At 27.2% G+C, this 17,512-nt stretch overlaps 1 protein-coding gene across 2 annotated transcripts in view; it reads left to right on the forward strand.

Annotated features, from left to right (window-relative positions):
- The first annotated feature begins 4,785 nt into the window (after window positions 1-4,785).
- LOC149893938 (NACHT, LRR and PYD domains-containing protein 1a-like) overlaps window positions 4,786-17,512 on the forward strand; it is a 76,411-nt gene continuing 63,684 nt past the window's right edge. For both annotated transcript variants that reach the window (XM_090076490.1, XM_090076488.1), the window contains exons 1-6: window positions 4,786-4,956; window positions 7,004-7,125; window positions 7,454-7,545; window positions 13,997-14,067; window positions 14,485-14,785; window positions 14,994-15,047. In XM_090076490.1, the coding sequence (XP_089932616.1) occupies window positions 7,467-7,545; window positions 13,997-14,067; window positions 14,485-14,785; window positions 14,994-15,047 (505 nt within the window). In that variant the 5' untranslated portion in view covers window positions 4,786-4,956; window positions 7,004-7,125; window positions 7,454-7,466. The remainder of the gene's footprint in view (window positions 4,957-7,003; window positions 7,126-7,453; window positions 7,546-13,996; window positions 14,068-14,484; window positions 14,786-14,993; window positions 15,048-17,512) is intronic.

The raw sequence follows: 17,512 nt of genomic DNA on the forward strand, positions 1-17,512 counted from the left end.
AAACGTCCCGTTAGAGAGCCGCTCTCATAAAATATAAGTAATTTTAAAATTCACTTATTTGAGCTTTTAATTTTCATAGTAGGATACGTTTAAAAGAATGTTGCATGTTTCGAAAGATCTTCTTTAGTAAAGTTGTTGGCTGCGCGAAATAAGTTATAATAAATATCAGTCCGGTTTATACTAAGAAACAGAGTGACATCATATGATACTCAAAGGATCAGGATATATTAGTCCGTCAGCTAAAATTCATTTAATACTTTTTTAATGACCTTTTTTTTGACTTGATGGCTAAAAAAAATAATTTGATTCTTTGATATTGAACGTTTCCTCTAAATGTATTTAAGGTTGTTTTGATGTCTTGCTTACTAAGACTTGTAATTTATTTGTTCGGTTAATTTGACTGCCGCTTCACAAGCATGCGCTTTACGGTCGCTGGAATACTATCCGATCTTTAGTGACAAGTTATATTTTAAAAGGTTTCTTTCCTAAAAATCTTTTATTCAGTCAAAAACAAAACCAAAAATGTTTGGGCTGATTTTTATTTTCTCAAATATTTTCCATAAAATATGTTTACCCCTCCATACCTCTTTTTTCTTGAACAACAGTTTCAAAAATATTTAACCAACGTTTTATATATCAACAGAATAAAGTGCGTATTGGAATTTTAAAGTTGAAGCAAGTTTTCTAGGGCGGCAAGTTTTTTAAAGTTGAAGCAAGTTTTCTTGGGCGGCACTAAAACTAGCTACTTAAAAAAATAAATATATATTTAAAAAAATGCTAAAATCTTTTTCAAATTTCTTTGAACTAAATTTAGGAGATTTAAAAGTACTCTTTTAAATCGCGTCAAATAAAACAAAAGAATCAACTTTGATACTTTTGTTTCATTTGACACGATTTCCTTTTTCTTTTTATACTTTTTATGCGGAATGAAATTTTGTAGCAATTAATACAATGCAAAGTTTTCATTTATTCATTTATAGAAAATTTTAGCAAGTTTAACTTTATTGAGAAAATTGATTTTGCTGGCGTCTTAATTCAGAAATAGTGAGAAAATAATTATAATCATATATTCTATGATAGCAATTACGAAGTAGTATAGTAACAAATTAACTGATTTATGTTGTGTTTTTATACTAATAGAGTGTCATTCTTTACATTTATGGAGCTTTAAAAGTTTAAAAACGTATCTTTAAAACTTTTATAAAGATGTTAAAATAATATTTTAGTTTAAACATATTAAAGATGCACGAGGTAATCATTTTTATAATTTTTAGCAGTTTCCTTTGTTATTTCAATCCACGATGGCAGAAAGAAAAAAATAGTCTGGTGCGCAATATCGCAAACGACGGGCTGCAAATGAAGGGTTTATAACAAAAAGGCTGGTTCTTTGTTAAAGTATTTATGTTCACCGCAGAAAAATGATAATGGCACAGATGAGTTAAAAAATCAAGTTGAAGCAGACAGGGAAGCCGATGAGATGACAGTATCAGAAGAGTTTGAATTACATAATGCAATACACGTAGCACACAAAGAATCTGAAGTGCATAAAATTGATAAATTCTCTGGTCTATATGCTAACTTTAGCGATCCGGCTTCTTGGGTCGTATTTGATGATGAAATGCGACAACTTTTGATAGAACATGGAGCAAAACAAGTCGATCAGTTTGACTTTCCTAAGAACAGTATGCAAAGAAAATTTTCAAAAAAACATTACAACCGCCGGCTTGTCAATGGAGATGAAGTTCGTTTTTTAGCAGTTGTAAGGAAAAATACTTTTATTGTTAACATGAAAATTGGTTCAGTTTTTAATCTAATTTGCAAAATACTTATATTGATGTCACATTTGCTATGTGCTTAAAACTACGTTTAATTTCAAAGAAGATTTACTTAATTCTAGTTAAATAAAGATGATTTCTTTTCGACTTTCAGCTTTTGACCATTATCTTAGTTTTTGGCTGGTAGCGGCAAAAGGTTCTGATGCTCCAGTTATTGATAGTCAATTACGCAAAGATCTTGGAGCATTGGGACAGATCTCAGAAAGCTTAAGAAGTTTTTGACAAGCGCTTTTTTAATCTAACTACCTGTCTTACTAAGCTTTCTACAAATCAAATATGGATTGCTTACTATCAAAAACCCACTCTTCTGTACAAGAGAACTCAGAGATTTCATCAAATATTGGGAAACGATGTTGGTTGTTCTTTTAAAACTAAAGATAAAAAAGTAATTGTTAATGGCTCAAGCTTCCTTCTTTGGAATGGGAGAAGGATGAAAACAAATTAACATATTCTTATTAAAACAATGCTGCTGAGCGAGGAATCAAGTCATATTCTGAAGATTTTTAAATACTTGGGTTGGTAAAAGAAATGTATTTATTAAACATTTTGAAAAATTCCCTCTGACGTTTCATATATTAAATGTTAGGATAGTTTCAAAATGAGACAGTACGAGAAAAACTTTTAATAACGGTTACAACTTGGTGAAATAACTGGTTTTCATTTTTTCACGTAAAACATATACACTTTTGACATGTTAGGTCATCATCTGAGAAAATCCTTTCCTTACTAAGACAGTATGCAGGTGCTCCCGATTGTATGATGAAACCTTTTTAAAATATTTGTATCGTTACCGTGTTTAATGTAAGATGTTAAAAAAAAACTACCATATTTACATTGTTACATACTTGTTGCAAATGTTTTATTAAAATATCAATACGTTCACATTGGAGTATTCTCATACCGATTATTTTTCTCGAAAGATTCTATGCGCAATTACATCAAGTCAGTTCTATTTATCTTACCCTTGTTACTTAAATAGTATGAATCATAGAGCTGAAAAAGATTTGTTCGCAGCTCTAAATTAAGTTAAAGGTAAATTTTAAGAAAAAAGCGAATCGTTGAATTTTAAATAACATAAATTCGCGTATTTCCGTTCTGGGTTTTCTCTTGCATTTTTACCATACATCCAAAATGTATGGCAAAAAGCTCCTAGTGGCTAGATGTAATTTTTACACATTACACCTCAAGCACTAATTTTATACTAATATAATGTGAGAGCGGGAACTGTCACGTAATGCGGAGATAGTGTGAAGGTAGAGGTAACGTGAGCACAGCTTTATGTTTCGCGCGGGAGTATATTGTGTTTTGTCTTTGGGGAATGTGTTTGCTTTGTTTGGTTACGTAGTGATGTTTGGGTATAGGGTTGCGCTCAGTGTTGTGTGGGTGTTTGTGGTTCGTATATAGTTTGTGCAACGGTAGACTCCTATTGTTTTTACGCTTTAGACTTGCATAAATGAAATGATAATGATATTTACTAAAAGTGTTTCTCGTTTCATTTATTGATTAATCTCAAATATTTAAATGTTGTATATATTCTTATATTATTTACAAATACAGATACATAATTTGCAATCAAAAGCCATTCAAAGATACCCTTTAACCTGATTGATGATTTACCACCATTGGACTGATGGCCAAAGTTTCTTTCTATCTTAGAACTATTCTTTCATTAAAATCTTTTCTTTCTCTTTAAAAAAATTCCTTTACTTCGTTACTTCTTTTTTCAAAATCTCATTTCTTTTTTTCTCAAAGCCCATAAGTTTTACATTAGAATCTTCCTCAAGAAATTCTCTTTTTGATTTTCTCACAAAATCTACTTCAAAAAAAGTCTAAATTTCTTCTAATAAAAAATCTTCCCATAAAATATCTCATGAAAATCTACCTGTAAAAATTCTCTAGATTTACTCAACCGTTCTTTTTCTGTGTCCGCAGACTTTCTTTAAATCAGGTGTTGCTAGAATAAACAAAGGATTTTATCTCAAAGTTCATTTAGTGTTTTTTTTTCGACCTCTTAGTCATCGTTCTCTAAAACATTTTTTTACCTGTTATCTTTTAATTAGCGTTTGCCTCTGGTCTAGACTTTGTAAAAATCATTAAACAGTTTAGCATTAGCATTTGAATGATCTGACACAAAATCATTAAACTTCAATGGCTTTTCAAAATAGTCCTGATTTTTTATTTTGTTTTGTGGGTTTGTATATTGACACGCTTTATATATTAACAGACTTTTCAAACAAAAAAATGATAATTGTCATAGCAACCGTCCGTGATGGCGGTAGCTGAAGAAAAAGCCTTCTTTTTCCGATAGTTTAAGGACATGCTTAACGATTATGGTTTATGAAACTTTGACATAACACCCTTTAAAGTTAACTGTACACCTTAAACTTAAGTTGCAACTCCAAATCATAAGAAACGACACTGAAAAGTTCAACATTCTACCATTTATAGTTAAAGATATAAATTGGTTCATTAATAAAACTGATTCATCGATAAAAAACACTCAATTTGAGTGAAAGAACTGGAAAGTTCTGTGAGAACTTTTATTGTCTTAAAAGTATAACGAATAAGAGAACATGCACCAACTATCAATTAAATGTCAAAAAAGATTCCACTTCAGAAAAATAGGCCACTTTTTCAGGGTTTCAAATGATTTGCGGTTGTAAGCTTCAGTTTAAAAGAAAACTCTTAAATTCTAATTTTTAGTTTCATTTTGTCTTAAACAATTTTTAACTTAGCGCTATCAAAACGTTGCCTTTTCGGTTGCTTATTTTCAAGTGTAATTAAGATTCGTGATTTTTTTTACGAAATAATAGTTTACATATGATGTGAACTGTGTTGGTCTAAGGAACTATTATATTCTTTTGATATATGGTCAAATATATGTTAACATCGCTTTAGATTTCTATTTTGGTTGAATGGGCATAACAGCGCTGTTTCGCTTCATGTAAACAAAATTACGAACATCGAGCTGTCACTCAAACTATAACTTGAGTATCACATGACCACAAAAATTTAAGGAGTAATCGCAATATAAGTTAACAGATAATTATAGTTAGATCTACAATGTGAGATCTCCTCAGACTCTGCATTCTGCACTTGAGCATAACTATCTATAGAAAAGGTAAGCATCTCGTTTTTACAAATCTCTTAAAAACTAAATCGCGGAAGTAACGAAAGATACATCTTGCAATGGGCTTTTACTGTAAACGAAGAAAAAAAAGCAAAAAAAAAAAAAAAAAAAAAAAAAAGGAAAGATAGTAACATTAAAAAGCAATCAGGTTCACAAAATTTACTTACAAAAAATAAATGAGTATGAAAATAAACTGATAAATTAGTTGATTAATACTTCTAAATCTTGATTTATCTATACCACTGATCAAAGTACGATTAACAAACCAATATTATACTTGAATTTTTTAACTCCAATATATTTATACAGTGCATATATATGCATCTAGATATTTTACTCAAAACAAACTTTAAGTTTGAAACTGCATTTGGTTTGAGAGCATTTTTCATGAGAACCATATATTCTAAACATGTCTTTCAAAGTGACTTTTGATTAGAAAAAATATTTGTATTATCATTCATTGAAATCTTTTTCATAGAAATAAACATATTCTTCATAGAATATGTTTATTCTATATAGTTGTGTCTGTCATTTAAGTTGCAATCTAATATAATTATTCTATTATATAACTTTCATGAACAAGAAAATATAAAGAGTATTGTGCCACCAATTATAATGTGCATCTATAACTTTTAATTTCATTCTTTCCTAAGGTTGCTTCTTGTTCACAGTTAATTTGTTACGAAAGAAAGTAACCTTGTAAATTTTTTAGTTTCAGTTCTGACAGTCAGTTCCTTCACTCAAATAAATTTTAAAGAACTTAAGTTGTGTGTCACATATTTCATTCTAAAGAGCTGCGAGTCAATTATTTTTCTTTCATTAAAACCACTCTTTTTTATAGTCAATACTATTTGCAGGCTAAATGATATGTTCTGTGTTTAAGTTTTCAATCTTTGAATCAAGATGCTCCATGAATCTGAGGATACATACTTGCAGAATTTAGGTTTATTACATGAAATGTAGCATTTATTTTGGGAGTTAAGGCTAAAACTGCAAATCATCTTCTTTTTTTTATCAGGTTAAGTTCTTTATTCATATAAACCTTTTCTTTTATTGAAAATATTTTTCTTCTTACTTGTTGCTTATATATTGTTGCTCATTTCTTATTTGTGAGCATAAAAAAGATTTGGGTAAAAAACGCATTTTGAAGATTGTTTGAATAACTTCTTAAAGAAATGTTTAAACACTCTTCACAAAACAGTGATCAAAATGCTCTAGTAATTAGTTTTACACCTACTTTTACATATATATCATATATATAAATATATATCCTACCTAACAAACTTTTAACTGTTTTTGGTTTTAAAAGTTAAATTTTGAATTTAATGTCACAATTTTAAGATTAAGTCAGTAAGCCTCACCATTTTAATGAAAAATTGATTTTTTTTAGGGAAAGAGGGGGAAAAAGTAGGAAATATCCCTTTGCAACAGCCTATTTAGTTTTACACATTTTTTAATCTATAAGTTATCTGAAAAAAAAAAAGTGTTTTTTTTTTGTTGTCTAGAAAATAATTGTTCTAACTTTAGGATGTCAATCCAAATATGAAGTAAACCCTTTTTTAGGCAAAAAAATTTGAAAAGAATCAAAAATTTTTAAGAAAGATGCATTTGATAAAAAGTAAGGGTGTGTTGCAGTAATGTTATGCTTGTACCAGAAATATTATGTTTGTACCAGAAAAGTTTTTCAAATATTTAGAGGCTGCATATAATTAGATATTTGCTTAAGCAAAGTAAACTTTTGAAGAGGTAGGCATTAAAAAATGTTATTTTGAAAATAATATTGCACATTTCTTAGTTTTAACTTTATTTTAAGAAGTGAGTTGTCTTTAGGAAGTGAAAAGAGAGTAAAAAAGATAGAGTTTACTTGTGATTTTATTGGAAATCTAATAACAAATTTAGAAGAAATCACTTTTACAAGTAATTTACTTACCTAAGTTAAATTGAATATAATAAAAATTTATTACTAAAGAGTTCATTAAAGTGTTAGTCTTCTCAGATTTTTTCATCTGCAACTTTGAATTTCTTCTCTTTATTTTAGGAGAAAGTCTTGATTTATTTATACCACAGGACAAGGTACAAGTAACAAACCAACTACAGACTCAAAGTTTCAAGTTAAAGTGCCTAAATGTAGGCTGGTGTTTTGTTGATAAAAACATTTAGGTAAAAACTGCATTTGATTTAAGAGAATTTTTCATGAAAACCATTCATTCTTAACAGTTCTTTTCTAAGTCATATGATTTTTGATTATATGTTAAAAAGAAGGTTTGATTTTTTTAATTTGAGTTTTCCCAAAGAAACTTTCTACTTGTTTATATTATTTTAAAAGCAAATATAAGATGAGTATTGTAGAATTGTAAGATGATTATTTATTTACATAGACCTTTGCAGATTTATAAAATGATTCAATATATTCACTAAAGTGATTCCAATAATCAGTTTAAAAAATATGTAAAAAATATAATCTTTTACAGAACATTTTTGCTTTTAGCACACTAGGTTCTATGGGTAACACCTGTTGTGTTAGAGCAGATGATGGGAGGGAAGCATTGATGTCACCAGCAAGTCCTATTAATCATGAAGGTAAAAGAAATGCTTTAGAAATTTTATTTTTTAAAAAAAGTTTTAGTTTTTATGAGAAAATACTTGTATTAGGTTTTCAGTTTTAACCATCTTTTATTTTTAATAAATATTGATAATTTTTCTTACAATATTTACCTATAAAATGAACAGATGTATTTAAATAACAGAGATGTATTTAAATAACAGAGATGTATTTAACACATGATTGTAGATTTCTCTGTGTTCTGGTCAAAATATTTAGCTAATGGACTGTAATCTTCTCCTAAAAATTTGATTTAAATAGTTTTTTTTTTTTTATATATATATTTAATAAAACATGTGAAAAGGGTGCATAAGTTAAATTTTTCTTCAGTTGAAGAGAAACTTAACTTTCAGAGTGCTTTTGATGGTTAGCAAATATTCCTCAAATTTTCATTCTGTTTTTGTAAATATTGTATTATCTTTATGTAATGCAACATTCAAAATTAGTATTATGTGTTAAGTGCATTAATTAGTAACTGACTATACAAAATAGTTACAAAAACATATTTTCAAAATATATAGACAATGTTAAAAATCAGAAGTGAATGTGTCAACTGTCTTAAGTATTTTTTTAAAGTTACAAGCAAAATAAACTTCTAAAAGCTAAACCTACTTCAAACTTGATAAAAATCTTGGTTTTTGAATATTTTTTTGGAAGGAAGAAAATAGTATTTTAGGAAGATTTATTTTGAAAAGTTTTTTATTTATATTGAATGGCTTCATTAATTTAGCAATAAATCTTGATGAAAAAGAAATATGTTTCTAAACTTCTAATTTAGTTCATATTAATTTTAGCAAATGTTAAAATATAAAAGTTGTGTACAGTAATGTGCAAAAGTAACCGGACAAGTACATAACATGAGATAACCTTTGAATGAAAAGTCCAATATCTTTTAAATATTCTTCGGAGTGTCAAAAAATTGATTACAATTCTAATAACAAACAAATTTTTACTAAATCTAAGCAATCTAATCTTAAAAGTTTATTTTATTGAAATATGCTCATGCAAAAGCATCTGGACAGAACTGTAATGTTAAAATTTTAATACTTTTGTTGGCTTTTTATTTAATATTTAAAAGCTGTAAATAAAACATAACATACTTTTAACTAAAAAGAAGATTGTTTTGAATAAACTTTAAAAATGACAAAGTGAAAATATACAAGTCTAGCAGTCAAAGAAGCGGTATTGCGTGCAATTGAACATGGCAGAATTACAAGAGACATAGCGGATCAGTTTGATATAGGAAAATCAACAGTAGCGAATATATGTAAAAGATATAAGGAAAAAAAAAATATATAGAATCCCTCTGAAGTCAGGAAGGCTACAAATTTCATCTGAAAGACAAGATAAAATTTTAATTCGTGCTGTAAAAAATGATCCACGCAAAAGTGCTGTCTTGTTAAATGCTGAAATGAAAGAATTTTATAATGTAAAATGTAGTGTTGACACAACCAAGTGTCATTTGAGGTCTGCAAATCTATTTTAAAAATGTCCTGTAATGAAACCTTTTATTTCAATAAAGAATCAAAAAGCACTCTTGAGTTTTGCAAATGAACATTTGAATTTCAAGAGAACAATGGTCAGTACTTTTGGAAAGTACTTTTTAGTGATGAATCTAAGTTTATGATCTGATGGTATTAGAAATATTTGTCGACCAATAGGCCATACAAATAATCCTATTACCAGCTACCAACAGTAAAGCACAGAGGTAGAAAATTTATGGTATGGGGTTGCTTCAATAGAGATTGCTTCTGTGATTATGTAAAAAGAACTGCAACCACAAAAAATCTGATAATTAACCTCTTTAATTTTTAGAATGTGTTTCATTGTGATGATATTGTTTGACCTTCAACTTGGTAACTGTAATGGAAGTTAGTATACTTTAAGATTCTTCAAGCTCCTTAATCAAGCTACCAAGACAAAATGATAAAATAAAAAAAATAAACGTGTGGGAAAATTAATAAAGAATAATGAAATAGGTTGGAAGACGCCAAGTGATAAAAAGGGGAAGATAAAATGGAAAGTTGAAAATGTAAAGCTATATTTCTTTTGCTACCATACTTCTCTTTTACATATCTTGTTAAAGTATAAAAAAATAAATAAGCATAAAACATTCATGAAAAAACTTTTCTTGAAATTAATATTAGAATCAATAATAGTTTGTATTTTATTTATCCATAAAGTAACCACAAATGCCATTACTGAAAAATATATGACTGTCAAACAGGACAAAATGTTTGATTAGATATATCACCAAAGTAAGGATAGTGATTTCCAAAATGAACCTCTGCATGTTAAATTTAAAAAGGTTGGTTTTTTTTATTGAAATGTTGTTATTTTTTAACATTTCTGGGAATTTTTATAAAATTATATAAAGTTTTTACAGATTTAAACACTAACATTTTAAATTAACGTTTTAAACACATGTATGTACAAGTATACATGTATGTACAAGTATACATGTATGTATAAGTATACATGTATGTACAAGTATACATGTATGTACAAGTATACATGTATGTACAAGAATACTTGTACATACATGTATGTACAAGTATACATGTATGTACAAGAATACATGTATGTACAAGTATACATGTATGTACAAGTATACATGTATATGGTAGATAAAGATAAATCAAAGAGTTCACATAAAACTCAAATGAAGTTTAGAAAAACTCTTAGCACACATTGTATTGAGTATACTCAGCTTTATGTTTAAGTCTGCACTTTGCTTTTTCCATTAAAGTGTTGTATTTATAAAGTGTGTTGTTGAACAATAGAATCAACAACTTTGAATTTTCTGTTCATAATGAACTTGCTGTTATTGTTGGTTTTCTTCTTCTAGGATAAACTGTGTTTAAACACCAATCCACAATAAATACCTTTTTAAATCAACTTTTTTAAGTAAAGAGATTCAGAAAGACTGGATGATTAGTATGATAAATGTGCTAAAAATGTTTCATGAAATATCAGTTTGTTTAACTTTCCCAGAAAAAAATGCTGATTGTCCATTAAAAAATTATTTAGTTATCAATAAAATTGAATTAAAATTGCTACATAACTAATAAGGTCAATTTAGCATTATTAACTATTTAAAAGTCTTTATTTGCTTGAATAAAGTGAAGATTTATTTAATAAATATAATTTTTAGATAAATCTTTTGGGTATGAGATAGAAAGTGTTGAAAACCTTGTATTAATGAAATGCAAAGACTCAATATATACAGTGGTGATCATAGAAAAAGCAAACTCTGTAATATTTTCTTTAAATTGGATTTTCTTATGGCAATTTTTAAGATGGAATTTGCTTTATTGTTTGGATGTAAATATGACAATGTGACAAAATCTTTTATTGTAGAATTTCATGATGTGGGTGTGCTTAATGAAATAGCACATGCTGGTGCAGAATCCCATTATTAATAAATGGTATTCTCCACTAGCATCTGCTATTTCATTAAGCACACCCACATTGGATTCTAATGGGAGAATTCCATTTGTTAAAAAAAATTTGTGTTTCTTAATAAAACTCTTAAGTGAGAACTGGATCATTTTGTTATTTAAATTTGATACTCATGTAGCAACTGAACATGGGTAGAAAACAAAAATGTTTTGTAGTAAAAAACAAAATTGATTTTAAATATGTTATTGAATGGACTTCACATTTTTCAAATTTTGTGTCAACTAGGGTGTTCTAGAAAATTGATTCAAAGCTGTCATAAACATTGAAAAATACCACTAATGATAAAATTCAAAGCCTCTGCCAAAAAAACTTTAACTAATATGGATTGCCAAATTGTTAGGATATCTAAAAGAGATTCTTTTTAAACTTCTCATGAAATAAAAAACAAAATTTAAGAACAGTATTATGTAGTCCCAACCATTCATCATTGTTTACAAGAAGCCAGCCTTTGAAGCTGTATAGCAAAGAAGAAATCCTTGTTCTAAAACAAAATTGGTTAAAGTGATCAAGACTTGCAAAAATATTCCTAAATAAAAATGTTTCCTTTCGAAAAAAATTTTATGGACCAATGAATCCAAGTTTAATTTCCTCCAGTCTGATGGGAAAGCATATGTTAGGTAACCTGTAAAGCAAGAAAACAACCCATTGTATACTCAAAAGATAGTGAAGCAGGGCTATGTCCTGCCATGGTATCAGTCCAGTGATTGAATTTGATGGAAATTTGGATAAATAAAATACAAGGATATATTACGAAACATAATGGAGCCATATGGTGATGATAATCTACCTGTTATTTGGATTTTAATGCACAACAACCACCCAAAACATACTGCAAGATCTGTAAAACCTTGGCTTAAGGAAAATTAAATTAATGTTCTAGAATATCTACCTCAAAGTCCAGAACTGATTCTGATTGAGGTCCTATGGTATGATATTGGGGTGACTTTATAACATAAACAAACCTTTGTTATAAATTTAATTAATAAAATAAGTCTGGAGTGCCACTACTGTCAAAAAATGTCGAAGGCTTGTTAACAGTATGCCATCAAGAAGTGCTGCACTTATTAAGAATAAAGGCTACTCAACAAATAATTGATTGTAGTTTTTATGTTTTGATGTGGAAATTGAAACACATTTTGTTTTTATACCTTTTACAAAAGGTATTTGATGATTTTTAACAAAAACAACATTTATATCCTTATGATCTTTTTAGAGGCATTCTGTCAAAATGTGATTTGTTAGCTCACTTCTGCTGATATTTTTATTATAACTAGTTGCAAATAAAAAATTGAATACAGTCAGCTAAAAAATTGTTTTTACAGTGACACAAATTCATTTTTTTATTTCTGTATTGTTGCCATCAGAAAAACAATCAAACTTTGCAATTTATATTTAATGTTTAGTCAAACAAAGTTTATTACTACTGATATGATTAAAAAAAAAATGTAGTAGCATAAATCATTTGAAATAACACATTGATTTCAATAGGTTTGAAACAACTAACCACTGGATTTATGATACATAGTATGCTAATCAAGTTGTATCATTTTACAACCATTAATGCCATAACTGTGTCAAAGGCTTTTTAACAATATGCCATCAAGATGTGCTTCATTTATGAAGAATAAAAGTAACTCAACAAAATATTAATAATAGTTTTAATGTTTTGATGTAGACTTTTAAACAGCACCACTTTTTTGTATAATTTTACAACTGCAAAATCACCAACCTTTAGTACTTCATTAGGTGTAGACTATTTCTAAATGTACTGCTATACCATTGAGGTTTTTTGTATATCATTAAAATGAACTGTTGAAGAGGATTGGTGTTTATCAGGTCACTTTGATCTGTTGTAACTAATTGCTTAAAATTATGTAATTATCTCGTTTGACAATTTGAGGCTGAATTTTCAAATCATGTTATTTTTTACATTCTCAAAACACTTTAAAGGTGCTGAATTTGAAAACCATCTTTTGTAGCTTGTAAAAGCATTTTTTTACATAAGTACTTTAGACTTTTTAGCAAACAAGAAACACTTTAAAACTAGTTGCAACATCATTCAAGATAAATTAACATCTTTCTCTTTAAAGATACATTTTATTCACACTGGCCCATTCTAAGCCACCTCATTTTATTAGAGCAACCTATGAAGACCAAAGTATTAAAACCTAACTTCCCATTATTACTCACCTTATTTTGATTGGAATATAAGTCATTAGTTAGCAAGGTTTCTAGCCCAGCCTGAAAGTTATTTCCTGAAATCAAAACAATCTTGTCTTGAACTGCAGAAATAATCTGCCTTCATTTCATAATCCAATCATCCATATTATCATACTTCCTTAACTAAACTGAAATTCTTTTTCATGCTTTTTATATCCTTGCTAGCTTGTGATAACAATGACCAGTTTAGTCCCATTAAAGATTTTTAGGGAGATTTTGTGAAGATCTAAAAGTTAAGCCACATAGAAATTTATTGATAAGCAGTAAGCAAAGTAACGAACTGGCAGATTACTAAACATGAACTTACCAAAAACTTCAATTAAAACCTTGAGAATTTTGTTTCTTGAAATACAGTTTTAAATATTTTACTTAGAAAAAGCATCGGTAACTTAGCCATCATCTTCAGAAAATCAAAAATGATTGCCAGAGGTCAGTAATCAAAGTAACTTTGAGGCAGTAAATAGGAAAAGCCAAGATCTTATTAAAAGGTATAAATTTGAGAAGTATAGTAATTATGTTGTACTAAGGTGGAGTGATAAAATTGATATTTGGGGCTGTTTTAATCGGTATGGATAGATTTGACTGGGTCCGGTTGTCTTATTTTTTCCCTTATTGACTGTTGAGTAGCTGTTCCAGCAATAATAAATATATTGTAAAATACCATTATTATATAACTAATATATTGTAAAATATTGTAAAATACCATTGTGAATATGCTTTTCAGTATCATCTTCTAATGCTTTTCAGTATCATCTTCTAATGATGAACCATCAATAGTTGCTGCTGTTCATGATTACTCAGCTGCTGATGATGATGAGGTATTTTTTGTATACTCATAATTACATTATATTATACTTTAAGATATATATTATGCTTTATACATATTATTAGACTATTACCATAATTACAGAATGGTTTACATTAATTACATAATTTTGTAAAAAGTTGGTTGTCTACAAGTCATTAATGGCACCCTCCTTCTCCCCCAACTTATAACTTTTTTATACAAAATTAAAATTAGTGTATACAATTAAAAATTTTAAAGTTCTTTTTTTCAAAAAAATTTTTGCTACATGTTCTGGTGTCTGGTAAAGTGGACAAATAAGATTTTATTCACTGAGATTTTTTTAAAATATTTTTTACGCTATTTAAACTATAATTATTTCAAAACAAAAAAGTTATCAACTGGTTTTAAAAAAGTTAAGAGAACATTTATGAAGTTGTTCCTTGTTTAGGAAAAAGTTACTGTTTTAAAAGATCAAGCAAAAATGAGTGATATTCTTGACAATTCAGAATTGCTATTACAATTAGCAATGATGGTTGGGGAAGACTGGCAGATTTTGGGACGCTTTTTATCAATCAAAGATCATGAGCTTGATGTCATAGATCTTGAATATAATAGTTTTAAAGAGAAGGCGCACAGAATGTTAAGCACCTGGAAAAACCAACAAAAGTTTCCTACATTAGATGATTTAGCAAAAGCAATATACACGATAAATAGATTAGATTTGATAAGAGTGATGGAAAAGTTCTCAAGTAAAAAACTTATTTTTTTAACACATTTGAAGTAAAATAATTTGTAGAAATTCTTTTTTTCTTTTTCTTTTTTTGTTTCTAAATCTGAAAATTTTCTGAAGTTTATAAACAGTTTATAAATTTTGCTTTTTATAAAAGAAGTTGAAGTTATTTTTTACACAAGCAAATTTTTGAATTATTTGCTCATTTTTAATAATATACTTTTTAGATAAATCATTTGAGAGAGAAAACCCCCTGAAGCCATCCATTGCAGAAAAAAAAAGTAAGTTGTTGTTAGTTGTGTATAAGTTGTTTGGCAATATACAACATCTTATTGTTTGAATATTTTTTAAATATTTTTAAACATAAGATCATACTATTATCAACATCATATTGTAATATTTCATATTATGATATTTTTAGATTTAATAGATTACATTGTAATATTTTCAAACATAAGATAATATTGTTATTACTTTTGTCATTACTATTGCTGTTATTTTAGTTTTTGTTGTTTTTCTGTTATTATTACTGTTTAAATGTTGTTTTTTTATTAATATTGCTATTTTCATTATTGTTCATATTATTATTACTATTTTTATTATTGTTATTATTATTATTGTTATTATTATTATTTAATATTATTATTTATGATTATCATTATTATTTATATTATTATTATTATTTCTTATTATTGTTGTTGTTGTTGTTGTTGTTGTTGTTGTTGTTTTTACTATTTTTATTACAATTGCTACTATTATTTTTATTATTTCTAGTCTTTTTAATATTTTTAATGTATTTATTTTTTTTGTTAATAACTAAAGTAAAAAAAAAAAGAATAAACAAATATTTTTTAAATGTAAAACAAATATAAAATAAATAATGTCAAGTAAATGTCATTTAAGTAAATGTAAAATTAATATAAAATAAATTAATTGTTTATAAAATACAACAGAATAAAAATGTTTTTTCTTAACTTAAGCAGAAAAAATGTTTACTCAATGAAAATTTTATTATTGGCATAAATTTAACAAAACCACAGCCAAAATAACACCAGCAAACAATCATCTGCAAATCTTATGATAATGGTATAAAGCATTTCACATTATGATTGTTATAAATACAATCATATTTTCTCTTTAAAATTGTACAAGTGTGACTTAGTTGATTACCTGAGATTGACCAGTCATAAATTAGAGTCTGAAAATAAGTTTCAAACTCCAGTCATCGAATTTGTAACAAAAAAATGATTTTTTAATAATTTTGAAATAAAGAAATGTTTTTGTTTTGGTTTTCAATTTCAATTTCAATTTTTTTTTCTTTTTTTGCTGATTTTACCTTTTTTTTTTAAACTCATTTTTATTGTCCAATGAACTATTTATTAGTTGTCTATGGCCTTATGTGAAATAATTAAATGAACTGCACTAGAAGCTCTTACTACAATGTTCTTTTATATTGCCTTATTATTTTCTTATATAATGCTACAATGAATAGATAATATAGGGATAAGTTAAAATGACTTCTATGAAGGTTAAAAATTTAAACGGTTGAAAAAGTGGTGTTCAAGTAAAAGTTTTTAAAGGACAATTACCAAATATAAATATGTTCAGACGTTCTTTTTAGGACTTGATTTTAACCAACTAAATCAATGGAAAAAGACAATTCATTGTATTATCTTTTTTAATTGATTTTGAAATTGCCCAACCAGCAAATACAACTTCTGAAGAAATATTTGAATTAGTACAAGCTTTTTTAAAAAAGATAAGGAAATTTTTAAAAAAAAGATACAGTTTTTTAATACAAAGGTTATAATGATGAGTGAAAAACAGTTCAGTGTAAAAATTTTTTTTCCTTATTCAAATCATAAACACATAAATTCTTTATGAGTTTGTAAAGATCTAACTCTTCTTTATGAGTTTATGATTTAAACAAAAGAAATTAATCTTAAAATCAGATAAATTTTTAATGGTAAAATTTTGAAAAAAGTTATAACAACAGTAAACTTAATTACTGTCTTTGAGGAAAGTAGTGATTAGTTTTATTTATTTTTAATGAAATTATAAAATGAGTAATAATAAAATTAAAATTTAGTCTCATCTCTATTTTACAACAAAATTCTCTAATTAAAAAAACTTCTAAATATAAAATTATTCAAAAAGTTAAGTTTTTCTCTTTTTTCATTTCAACTTTCGCAGATGTTTAACTTTCCCATTAAAAAAGAAGTCTTTTGAACTGTTTTTTTAAAATGGAATTTGTTTCGTGAAAATATAAATCAAGCTTAGAATAAGCAATATTTTTCAACATATTTAAGACATTTTAAGACATTCAACATATGTTGATATTAAACTTACTTTAACACAAAAAGTTTGAATTTTTAATTACCTTAGGGATAGCATGAAAATTTTGTTCTATCAAATATAAAGCTTGCTCCTAAGTAGCAAGCTTTATATTTGATAGAGCAAATATATGTATGTGTTTATAGTACCCTAATAACACCGTAGTTATCAAGAGTGTCCCTGAAATATTTTTTTGTTCCTTAGTAATTTAAAATAACATTTTGGGCATCCCAAGGGTCATGAAGTTTTTGTAAAAGTGGTACAAATTGTTTTTGATATACCTGAATTAAAATTCTTTTAAGCCCTACAGGTTTCTCTAATGATAGGTTATTTGGAACCAATAAAAGTCTCTTGACTAGTTGAGTCTACTGTACAACAGAATTAATGTAAAAGGAAGTAAGATTCCAAGCAT

Source organism: Hydra viridissima, unplaced genomic scaffold (assembly GCF_058129835.1).
Source record: "Hydra viridissima isolate aposymbiotic clone 2 unplaced genomic scaffold, HvirCarnegie_v1 scaffold_1, whole genome shotgun sequence".
NCBI classification, from domain to species: domain Eukaryota; kingdom Metazoa; phylum Cnidaria; class Hydrozoa; order Anthoathecata; family Hydridae; genus Hydra; species Hydra viridissima.